This window comes from Limanda limanda, chromosome 8 (genome assembly GCF_963576545.1).
Source record: "Limanda limanda chromosome 8, fLimLim1.1, whole genome shotgun sequence".
Classification (NCBI taxonomy): Eukaryota; Metazoa; Chordata; class Actinopteri; order Pleuronectiformes; family Pleuronectidae; genus Limanda; species Limanda limanda.
Window position 1 is genome coordinate 19,276,138 of NC_083643.1, and position 12,751 is coordinate 19,288,888.

The window sequence follows — 12,751 nt, forward strand, 5'->3', positions numbered from 1 at the left end:
GAGCTCACATGGGTATTATGACTTATACTGCAGTCAGCCACCAGGTGAAGATTGATACACTTTGGCTTCACTTTTAGGGAGTTGCCAGGTCATCCATCTTTATAAATAGATTGTGCTTAAAAAAAAACATTGAGCTGAAAGACACTTTAATGCTCCACAGAGCTGAGGAGAACTCTGTGTGTTCTTCACTGAGCTTCATTACCCAAGCAGTCATGTGATCCACTGTTAATATGAAATATTGATTAGCGCAGCTGTAAACTGCATCTTTAAAATGAGTGAAAACATTATTTTTGGGTGGTACAGGGAATCCCCCCTTTCTCTTGATCGACAGAAAAGCCACTGACCTGTGAAGTGAACACATCACAGCTACACAGCCACTTCACTCCCACCATTAACACTGAACTTTAAAGGTCTACAACAGCTCTTTTCCCCTGTAATCCATCTGCACCACCAAGCTTAACTCTCCTGTGTAATATAAACATTTTCAGCATGCCTCAGTATTTCCAAAGCCACGCACACCAGCCATACCCCATCTGAGAGAAAGGGAACCTAGGTATGAATCAGTGCGGCTTTATTTACAACTCTTACAAAACAAACTTTTAAGAGCCAAATCACATTTGCTCATGCAGTGAAGTGGCAATGAAAGCCTGGCCTTATGTTACAGGGTTGCGAGACCGTGGGCAGCACAAAACAAACAGCTCTGCCTTCCTTCCTTTGCTTTACAAGGGGATGCAGATTGGACAAGTATGTTGGCTGTTGTGAGCAAATCCGCTTCATGGTTTTAGACTGTTGGAAAACCACAGTCCGACAGAAAACAAGCCGCCTAGCCAGAGCCCATGTTTGAATTACACTCAGTGTTGATTTATCTCCTGCCCAGACTATGTAATCGCATGTCTAATGGACTCACTGTTCATTAGTGAATTAACACTTTTGAACATTTACATCATCAAGGCCAGGCACATGTTTCCAATTTGTGAAAAGAAAGTTATTTTAGACTTTTTGCTCAGAGGGTGGGGACATTTTTCTCAGTTTTAACCATTCTGAAAAATATAGAGTTACAAAAGAAGTTTTACCAACCTAAAGGTCAACACAAAAACCACAACAATCTGTCAACTATGACTTACAACTGTTTAAAGGGAACATTACCGATAACTTTACAGGACTAATGTGTAGCTTTTACACTCTGGTCTGTGCCATTCCAAACTAATTACTTAACGTTATGCAACACTACTGCATTTTGTCAGCTCAATGGGCAGAACATGATGCATGACCATTATGATGTGTGCATATATTGTATATGTTCCCGAGCCTGCCTCATAAAACCTCAGTTTGTGCAGTGTTCAAATTCAACAAATCTATGCAAAGCTATACGTTCACTATGTATGCACTGTTTGTGTAAAAGAGACTGTATTTTTTTTGACAACTGTTTTATTTTATTTAGGCCTCATCTACACTACTGCAAATATTATTATGAACGATTACCCCCCCCCCCCCCTTAGAAAACGTTTTTCACATGTTTGTTTCACAAAATATCTCCAAACAAACAAAAACACAAAAACGATAACAATTGCTCAAACAAGCATGCCAGGCCAGTAGGGGATGATAAAGTCTACATTAACGATCCCTCAAATACTAGAGAGCAACGCTTCGTTCAAGTCATTGGACGAGACAGATGTCTGTGATAATGCGGTGCAGTAATAATAAATCTAGCTGCAAACTTGTAGCTGGACCAAGCAGGGCTAACCAAAATTAGAGAAACCGGTATATAGGCACCATTGTGTGGCCATGAATGTTGTCCTCCCTCATGTAGACATTTTTTTACTGCTGCTCTCATTTATTGTGTCTGAGAGAATAAAATATTTAGATGTCTAAGCTCATGTAATTTTAATTGTCTGACTGCTTGTCTGCCTGTCTGCCTGTCTGTCTCTCTGTCTGTCCATGATGTCACTGCTCACCACAGCTGCCAGTTTTAGCTTTATAAACCAACTGGAAAGCATTTTCAGCAAAATAACAAATACCATCTTTGAATATTGCAGATTTAACAGTTGGTTTTATTGAGATAGTTTGGCTAAACAAGACCACATACTGAACCCAATCAACTAATAAGAACTCATCAAACATGACATATCCCTTCATTATTTAGCACCAGCCCAGACTCACAATGAAGTGTCTCCTTCTGAAATTTGCCATAACATTTTATTTGTGTATCCAATTAGCCACTGCACTGACCCATTTTTATTTCTCATTTTTTCCTATGGGTTGTTCTGGATGATGATTCATCCAAACGGAGCCACAACAAACTTTAGAATCTTCAATATGGCTGTGTTCAGCAATTATTTTTACTATTGGGCAATTTGTCCAAAACCCCAAAGAATAATTTTACTGTTAAAGAAAACCAGCCAATCATCACATCTGAACAAAAAAACATTTTGGCCGAAAGATTAGTTAAATGTCAGTCAACTAATCTATTCATCGACAATTTCACCTCCAATCGTACATGAGGAAACTAAAATATTCAATCATTAATAATTGTAGTTTTTATTTTCAGTCCATCAACACATGTTGTACTTCAGACCACCACAAGTTTCAGCCTTCCTATCCTCTGGTTGGCCTCGATATCCTTTCATGGTCGCAGAGGTTTAGAAAGTGTACAGTGCTCTCCAGTTTTCTGGGAGAAGCAGAAAATTGAGAGGTGAAAACTGAGGCCGACGAACGGCGTGCCAGTCACTGTGCCCTGGTGAGCACGAGGCGGGTGGCCTCGCACAGAGCAGGATAAAGCTGTCCAGAGGCTGCCTCCAGCATCCACGTCCGTCTGCCAAGCACCGCTAGCATGTCCCAGGGCAGGCTGGGAGAACAAGACCGCTCAGCAAGGCCTCTGCAGTGAGTGCACTACATTTAAAATAACCTATGGATAAATAAATACATGGCCTAAGTTCACTGTACAGTAATTGGTCAGGAAACCAACAGAGACAAGCTAATTTACAGTAAATGGATCAGTTTTGAGTCCGTGAAATGCACTTGGCTCACACCATGCATTATAAAGATTTGGAAATTTCAAGTGCAGCTTTTTTCTCAGTGTTGGAATATGCACTGAAATTTTTTCACTGGGAAAACAACAACTAACAAGTATTTGTGTCAGAGCACAAATAAATAGAAAAAATGACCTTAAAAAAAGAAACAAAACAGTGAGTGATTATAGATGATGCAAGACTCACAAATTGAGACTCAACAAAAACAAGGGAAATGTGACGAATTCTGTAATTACTTTAGTTTCTGTATAATAACCTTTTTTTAAACTTTTCTTGGACATGCAGACAGACGTACACACACAGCCTCACTGACAAACACACACACACACACACATTCTCACACACACACACACACACACACACACAGTCTCACTCTCACACACACACACACACACACACACACGGTCTTACTCACACACACACACACACACACACAGTCTCACACACACACACACACACACACACACACGGTCTCACTCACACACACACACACAGTGGTTAGTCTGGCCAACCTTGTTGACCCACTGGCTTAGCTGTGGTTGCACGCTGGACGCAAAGCACTCATTAACGATTTGAGCCCGCTCTTCACTTGTGTAAACAAACAGACTCGGGCCGTCATTACCGTAACACCATGTGTGTGTGGTCTTCTCAATCAGGCCTTTATTGATTCTTCAATTTTCGCTCAGGCTGAGGCAATGCAAAACAGCACGATTTGTCAAGGGAGTTAAAGACGTGCGGCACGCAGACTTGTGGCATGTTTCAAAACGCTTAACACGCTGCCGGACACATTTTTCATCAGCCTCAAATACTGCACAGTAGTTGTTGCAGCGGGCAGGAGTCTGTTCCACAGGCAATGCCACGGCATCACCACAAGCCACAATACATAAAACACCACAGAGGGTTTTATGTCGCATGTAAAATGCACATCATTACCACGAGCGCTTACCCTGTCCACCAGCTCCACTTTCTGCCCTCAGACAGAGCTATCTTTACATGGACGAGTCTCACTGTGCGCTCTGCCCTGTGTGATGCTTGGCAGCCACGCAGAAGTTTATGGTAATGCTTTGGGTGATAGGTCAGGGGCAGGAGGGTGGCGGCTATCGGTGGTGGCTGTGTGGGGTTTCAGACCCTTTCCAGCTGGCTTGGGGTCTGCCTCTTGAGGTCAGGTGGGTGAGAAGGGGGCATCAGACGAGGGGCAGCTTGTGGTTTGGGTTAGGGGGGGCAAATACGGAGCAAGAAGGGGCCCTAACCTCCCCCTCCCTTCCACAGAGCCCAGAGCACAGGGCCACTGCAGAAAGGTTGGCCACAGTCAGACACCCTACCATCAACATCTGCCCACAGAGAAATGCTAATGTGGTGGGCCAAAGACTCACACTTCGGAGTTGTTTTTCTACTTTTTTCAATCATCAAACACGGTTGAATCACAAGATGAACAACATTTCAGGTTCTCACTAGAAACAAGCTCGAACACTGAGTTTAATAAAACCCACCATTTCAGATGAGAGCAGAGCTGTGCCAGGATGGAATCATTTCATCTTAGAAATACATTTTACAGGCAAAATGTCCAGTGGCAGATATTTCCTGTCTGAGAAATAATGATTTAATGTACCTGTGCTCTAGACCGAGTCTGGACAACATGCTTTTGTCCTGTTTGGACCTCCCCGACTCACTGTCTCCAATAGCTTTAGATTTATGGTTAACATAAAAAAAAGGTAGCTGAAAATCAGCCCCAGAGCACAACCTGAGGAGGATTATCATATATCATGCAGCAGAAACAGAAACAGACAAATCTTGCAGCTACCTTCAGATCAAATAAATGCGTGACGAAGGAGGCCATGTTTGGCTAACCCTGAGCAGGAATTAGGTAATGTTCAGGATGTACGCCTCTTAAAGTACAGATCAGTGACCCTTCTCTGACATCCTGACTAAACTTCTCATTGTGCATTTTGGCTCAAAACCTAAAAGTCTGCATTAACTGTTGGAAACATCCATTTACAACCTATAAAATTGTACGTAATGCAATGGATGTGCGATATAAAATCTATGTTTTAAGTATTAGAAACACATTTTATCAGTTAGATCCACGTTGTGCATTGAAGGATCATGACCAACATGAGCTACGTTTTAGTGGTGCTTATTTTGTTCAAACAATACTGCAGCTTGAAAGCAGTGCAAAAGAAATCTGCAAAAATATGTATCATCATAATTTTGTTAGCTCTCCATTTATAGCACAGTGTAGCCTCAGCACAAAATGTAGTGATTGCAGTGATTTCATATACAGCACAGATAACTGATGAACATATACAGTAACTCGACTGCAGTTCTCAGTAAATTGTTCATTTTTACATTTAAATTTGACAAAGAGCTCCCTTGGTCATTGTCGAGCGAGCAGGTTTTTTAGCAAAGTGACATGATTTAGGCTCCAATAAACCTCCGATTGAAAAGAGAACAGAGTGCATCAATTTTAACGTTCGCCCGCCTCAGTAGCTGAGCTGTTGGAAATAGCTGACCAAGAAGAGGGTACAGAGGAATAAAGCACATTCCTGGGATGACAGTTATGATTGGTAGGTGTGGATGATTAGCAGGAAACTCTTCCAACTGCCCACAACATGACATTATAAAGCATGCCTCACATGAACTAATTCAAATAGCCCCTACAATAACTCACCGTTAAAAAACCATTAGGAGGGGAAAGTAATTCTGCTAAACTCATTTTTCAAGTGAGGTTTTCAAGGATAACAAACCCAAAGTTCTCACGTGGACAAACGGTGAGAAATCAAAGCCCCGACTGCATCATAAAGAGAATATTATCAGATACACTGTGAAACCTCTGATTCTGTTCTTTACAACTGGATAGATACGGTTACATTTGACATCTGAATGTCATGTTCAACTGAAACTGCACTGAATTTTTTCGAAACATGTACTGGATGTTTTTAGAGCACATGCCTTCACTTTTGTGCAACGTTCAAATTGCACTTAAAGCTGGAGCAGTGCTAAGAGTTTAAGGGGAGTGGTGCCGTGACACAGTTATAAAATAATAATGGAGGATACTTACAGCTTAACACCGTCTTACTGGCACAGAATTGTAATGTACTCGCCAAGCACACAGTTACTTTGACTGTAACTCCACAACAAAAGGAACTGTTGCTGCGACTAGAGAGGGTTTATGACATAATTGGGTGGGCCAATATAGTGAATAGGGTACATCACATCCCAAAATAGATGCTGAATTAAAATGTGGAATGAGGGTGTTTCTCTGGATGCAGAGTGTGTATGAGCTGGCTGCTCAGAACAGGCGGGTACAAATTCTTTGAAACTGGGGTGGGTGGGTGCATGGTGTGTACTGTATGAACGTGAAGTAGGTACAGTGTGAAAGGGATGAAAAACGCACAGGAATACTGTTCTGTGTTGAGAGTGCAATTTAGCATGAATCAAAAGCAGCTTTCCTGGCTCCTGTTCCATATGCTGCCGTCTGCCAGGAAATGGGATTTTTTTTTTCTTCATATTTTTTTGCAGGTAAAGTCTTTACAGAATGGAATCAGATGAGGTATTTTTTTCCTACGAAATGTTAAAGTGTTGGAAGTATGGGGCAGACACGTTGGAAACAGAAGAAAGCTGAGTTTTGGAGACAGCAGGGGGGTCTGCCATATATTTGTCCCAACCCCAAACCCCCTTCTGGACCCCTTGCAGTATTGAATCATGACTGCTTGTAAAATACTGAGCCCTCTCTTAAGTAATTTACCACCAACTGCTCTGCAGTCTCGCCTGAAGTGATTCTACTACTCATCACAGCTCACACAAATAATTTATGAGCTTTATTCATGAGGAGAAATGCAAGTAATTCCATCCTGTAAAACAGTGCGAGAAGGTGCAGTAACCACATAAGTGACTCAGGTCTTTGAATGGACTGTATTCATCTTGATCAGCACACACGGTTATAATAAATCCCTGAAATAGACAAAGACACAGTGTTTTCATATTACAGTGGAAACATTTATCTATTTCAATGTTTACCTAAGATGTTAGTCATTGTGAAATTGACACAAGGATCATAATAGATGACACTAAACTAAAGAGGAGTGAAGAAATACTGGTTAACAATGTTTACAATAAGCAGAATAGACTGTAGGTAAATATCAGGTACTATATGGCCAGGTGTTTATCACACCTTTTCCCAAAAAACAAACCTGAGAAATAAAAAAGAGATTCAATAGTTTACAAAATAGAAATAGATAGAAAAAAAAGGTAGACGGCTGCAGCTCCATAACTGTGAGGCTGCAGTGTTGTGGCTAACATGCTGACATCTAGAAGGTTTAATGTTTACCGTGTTCACTATTTTAGGCTTGGTAGCATGTTAACATTCTACACTAAAAACCTTGGTGCAAATTAATTAATTATAATTCTAAAAATAAAAACATATGAAAAGTCAGGGGATTAAAAGGGGGATTACAATTCATCATGGGGGAATATTTAGAATAAATTGTATATGTTGTTTATATATTGATAGATTGACCAAGGGACAGACAAACACTGAGCTACATAGGGAATAATAGATAATGAGACATGCGGATTGAATGTAGGTATAATGTAAGAAGTATAGAGTGTAGCTGTAAAGGATTTCTGCTGTTCTCATCAAGTTCAATTTCAGACTTTTTAAGAGCATAATGAATGTTATTTAAGAGAAATTCCATGGATGTGAAGGAATCTCTGAGTCCCAGAATACTTCCCTGTAAATAAAGATAAGATGAAGAGTAGAGAAAAAGCCTGGAAACAACACGTTTTTCCCTTAGATACAGGCTGAGACAATAGGTGTCAATTGTCTTTCCCACAGTTAAGTGGACTGTACTGAAATAAATTCTGACTGAGGTGTCCACTCTCAGTTCAATGTTGGTCTTGTTAGCGGTTTTATTACAGCGTGCTAATATCTGTATCAAATAACTGCAACATATGGAAACATTACAAACCATGCATGCCACCAAAGCCGTTTTCTAAAAAACAAACAAACACAGCTTTTTATTTTTTTAAATTAACTATTAAGTGCGACGTAAGAGGCTTTAAATTAACATTAACATAAATAGACATAGAGAGGTTTAGTCCTCTTAATCCAATTGACCATAATAAGACCTACCTAAACATATTCAATACCTACTGCATTATGTTTTTTCTAAAATTAAGACTTTTTGACTGTAAGACCATGCGGTAAACCTGTGGTAGTTTGTACAGAGACTTTATAAATACACAAATGTGCTAACTTCATTAACACATGTTGTTCTATTGTTTTCCAAAAGAGGGGTCATGACTCAGAAATGAATCACAGGAACTTTATACTGGGTTGAGAAAAAGCTGCTTCCGAACCTATACAGACTAAAACCACAGTCTCCCGCAAAACCTGAGCACACATACACGACTACCCATTTTCATATTAATTGTTATTTTTCATTCAAGTCCAATTATAAATTAGGCAGAAATCCCTTTGAACCAACTCATTCATCTCACTCTGAGAGCTGTGGAAAGACCTGGCCAACTGTGTGAGTCAAGATCCCAGAGTTCCTCAGGTGGAACAACATGCAGTGTTTATGGGCTTCACTTATAAGTTCAAACGTTGGCAGAGTTTCTTGTGTTAGACATCAGCTTCACAGCGTGTTAGTGGTGTTATTGTGTGCATGTTGCTGTTAGCACTTTGCTCAAAGCACTGCTGTGTCCAGGTACCGCCTCTTTTGTTAGTTATGAACAAATGTCTGTCACAAATCCACCTCAGCTCAGTTTCTTGTCTCATACAACTGTATACTATACAATATGACAACAAACTAAGTATTTTATTTCTACGATGACTAAGTTACAACTAAATTAAAATCATATTTCCCATTTCAGCAATACATTAACAATGTAAACTGCAGGGCGAACTGCCAGATGAAAATCACAATTTAAATTTGAATAAAAAATATAAAAAATTCTATGGTATATAAGCAAAACTACTAGTGAGGTAATTCAGCTAATTTTTTAACCATGTTCAACTGTACAGAAAAAAAAAAATCCAGCCATCCCTTTGTTGAGTAAATTTAAATATTGGGCTCAGTGCCTGAACATACAGTGAACCCGGGATTGTGTACAGCTGCCTCAATGCAAAGCTCTCCACTTTCCTTATTAGCCGAATATCAGAGATACCTCAGAGCCCACTGTAACCATTCGGTGGTTAGCTGGTTTGCTGAGGCAGAGTGGAGGTGAACTGAAAGGTCTGCAGTGAGAGGCTGTGGGTTAGGTTTCTCTGAGGTTATGGTCATTCTCCCCTGGGAAAGTGGTTGGCCTGGCTGTTTACTTTGGAGTAACCCTGCCCCTCCTCTCATACTGTACACTCTCTGCTTGGTAACCAATGATTACCTCCATTGGTGCACACCTGTCATTTCTGACCTCCAAATGAGTTATTCATACACTTCAAGTAGACACTGTTGCAATTTGAAATAGATTAAAAATCCCAGAATTTCCAAGCCCATGGTAAATATGCTCTTTGTTATAGGTTGGATTGGATGCTGCGTGGGCACCACCTCCTTGTCACAGCAGGTGTATGTTGAGGGGTTGTGGGGAGAGAGGCGAGGGTTGGGAGTTCTGGGAGGGTGTTGGGACTGGAGTTAATGGGTACAAGCGAAGGTAGTGCCTGCATCTTCACCCAAAGAGGAGTTTGGCTTTCTCTCAGTGCCTCTCTCACACAGGCTCGCTCACAGTGCTGGACTGAACGAGCCCGGGAGACTACCGCTGAGGACTGAGAGGAGCTGAGAGCAGCTCTGCAGCTCATGTGCTGCTGGTTTCTATCTTTATCCCTCTTTTAATTGGGACACTGAGGAGAAATAAATAGCTCAACACACACTGTTGGGAGGCAAATGAATGGAGCACACTGAGGGGGGGATTTCCCCAGGCTGTCTTCACGCCAATGGATCTGGACACAAGTTTTGACCTGGCCAAATTGCATTTGGCCGAGTAATTTTTTTGAATGGTTTGTAAATTAACTTTTGCAACAAGATCATCTCTAAAGAGCGTGCTGAGCTGCCAGTGGATTTTCACTGTACCAATTTACATCACGTAAGTCCAACTCTCTTCTTAACTGTTTATGCCACCTGGGAGATTTTACCTACTCAGGATCTGTTATTTTTACTCAAGCAACATAAACTAATAAATGATTAAACAGAAACAATTTAGAATCAATTCATAAGCTAAAGTTTGGATTAATTAAATTTTCTTTATTAAAAAAAAGTGACTAATATAATGTTACTTGTGTTCTTCCGATCTTTGGCTTAAGGATGTGTTCAATAGTCCTGCTTCATCAGTGGAGTCTGGCTGTGTTCTTGCTGTGCTCCCCAGTGACTCTTGATGGGAGACCAGTTGATGCACTTAGTATAAGAACGTGAGTAATTTTTTAACATTGATTTTAAAAAGCATAAACAAATAAATGAATGGTATGCAATATTGGATTGTAAAAATGAAGAAATATTTAGAAGCTAGTTAAGCATAGAAAAATAAATGATTGTTTCCTGATTTAGAAATCAAAACAACAGATCTGAATAGATTGAGTTTGATACAGGAGTTTTTTTGCTGTTTCAGCTCTGGCTTGTTCGAGGGTCTTAAGCTCAGACTCGTGATGGCTCTCAGAAACTTGTTAATGCTGCCACCTACTGTACTGTGAGCTTTAATGGAGCCTCACTGCTCAACACATAAACTCAACTCCACAGTCTGGCATGATAAGACAACAAGGGACAAAAATCTAAAATAGGCAAATTCAGAAATTACAAATTTGATTGTATCACAGACAACTCAGAGAATTTAGAAATTACAGAACAGAGATCACAGCAGATTTGTAACAAACTACGAAACATGTTTTCTATGAATTTTAACTCATTTATGATGCTCATGATGACTTTCTTTGTTTTAAGGAGGAGATCGGTGAGTCACGCCCAGCTGATGCATGACAAGGGCCGATCCATGCAGGAGTTCAAGCGTCGCATGTGGCTGCAGGAGCTGCTGGAGGAGGTGCATACAGCCGATGAGCAAGCACCACCTGTGCAAAGTAGAACTCCGAGCCAAACCTTCAGTGGGAATGCTCTACACCAAAAGCCCCCAGGGGCCACCAAAAACCTGCCTGACAGATTCAGGCTGGACAAAGAGGGCACAAACTTGCCCCAGGAGACCAACAAGGAACTGGCTTATAAGGACCAGCCACTAAAAGTGGCCACAAAGCGGAAAAAGAAGGTGAGGTTAGGCCGGCGTAGGGAGAATGACAAGAGGCGGAGGCGGGCACGGTCTACCACAATCACAACGAAGGAACCATGAAGGATGCAGTAGCTTGGTTCAGAGACTCCTAATAGCCTTTATATGGTACTGCACTAAGATACTGACACTACTCCAGCTGGACTGAGGTCTGACAGACTGGAACCACAGCGGACTCAGTCACAGTCATATAACGAGCCCGGGGCTGTGCTTGTATGATAATATTTGCTATCTGTGTACCTTCTTAAAGCCATCTCATCCCATACATCCTGGAGTTTCATCGTAACATCTTCTTAGGTCCATATTTATTTGGATAATTTTCACGCCTCTTTAGCCCTGACTAAATTCAAAACAAAGCACACAGTATGTTATAATCTCTAAACAGTGTGAACAGGTAGAGCATAGAAGGAATTATTTATTGCCTGAATATAATGTTTCTTCAAACATCTGGATGCTGAGTGGTCTACTTTAGTTCGGCTCCGTTGACTATCATGGACTTACAGTTACAAACTGTTCATTTAGTACATCTGTTTGAACTGTGCTGATATAATTTATTTCACTTTGAAAGTGTGTATTTATTTGTGAATGTATCATGGTGCTGCTGACTAAATTCCATAATGCACTTTAGTTATATCCTGTAAATGTTCTTTTGTGGTTGCGTTTTATTTTGATGTTTCTGTTTTGATGGACGTGCTTTCCTCTCCCTCCTTAAATCCCTCATGGACTTGTAACTTATTGGATGCTTCATCAAACTCATTCTCATCATTCTGCATCATAGGTTATATTTGTATAGAATTAGCCCCAGTCAGGGACCGTCAGATCCATTTCATGTTCTTCACTTGCACTGAGAACATACTGTACATGTTTCCAGTTATTCAAACATTAAAAATGTAGCCATTAGAAATATTTTTGATTCGTGGTGTCTTTGTTCACCAGTCCTTGGCCTATCTGGTAAAGAGGATCAATCATTGATGGGGCAGCTGATGGTCGATCTCCAGATTATATCCTGAATTGCTCCCAATGAGTGTCGGTAAAAAGCATCTGTCAAATGAATGTGATGCACTTTATCATTTATGACAAGTACAAAACGTATTGTCCCACTAGCGCATATTTTAAGCACTAGTGGTCTCAGGTGTAACTTGTCCTCCTTTATCCCAAATTTTATGAATCAACTGATTATTTAAGGTTTACTTCGTGCAAAATTACAAACTGCAAAGCAATAAATCAACAATAGCTATAGAGCAATAACAGGGTGATGTAATGACCATGGGCCTGACACAAAGTATCTTTCACAGTGTCTTTGAACAAGTCAACTTCCGTTTAGTTTTTGTGCTATAGTATAGTATATTTTATCATGAACTTTACCCTTATTTGTCTGGGTTGCAAAAATTATGTTTTTGTTGACTTTTCAAGCAGAACACAGTGCAGCTGTTAATGTCCCACTTGAGAACATGTGGCATTTT

At 40.5% G+C, this 12,751-nt stretch overlaps 1 protein-coding gene across 1 annotated transcript; it reads left to right on the forward strand.

The window, feature by feature from the left end:
• Positions 1–10,017: 10,017 nt before the first annotated feature.
• Positions 10,018–11,351, forward strand: LOC133009633 (parathyroid hormone-related protein-like). The gene is given in 4 exon segments (XM_061077162.1): positions 10,018–10,060; positions 10,063–10,106; positions 10,310–10,428; positions 10,955–11,351. Coding segments are annotated over 4 exon segments (603 nt in total).
• Positions 11,352–12,751: the final 1,400 nt, after the last annotated feature.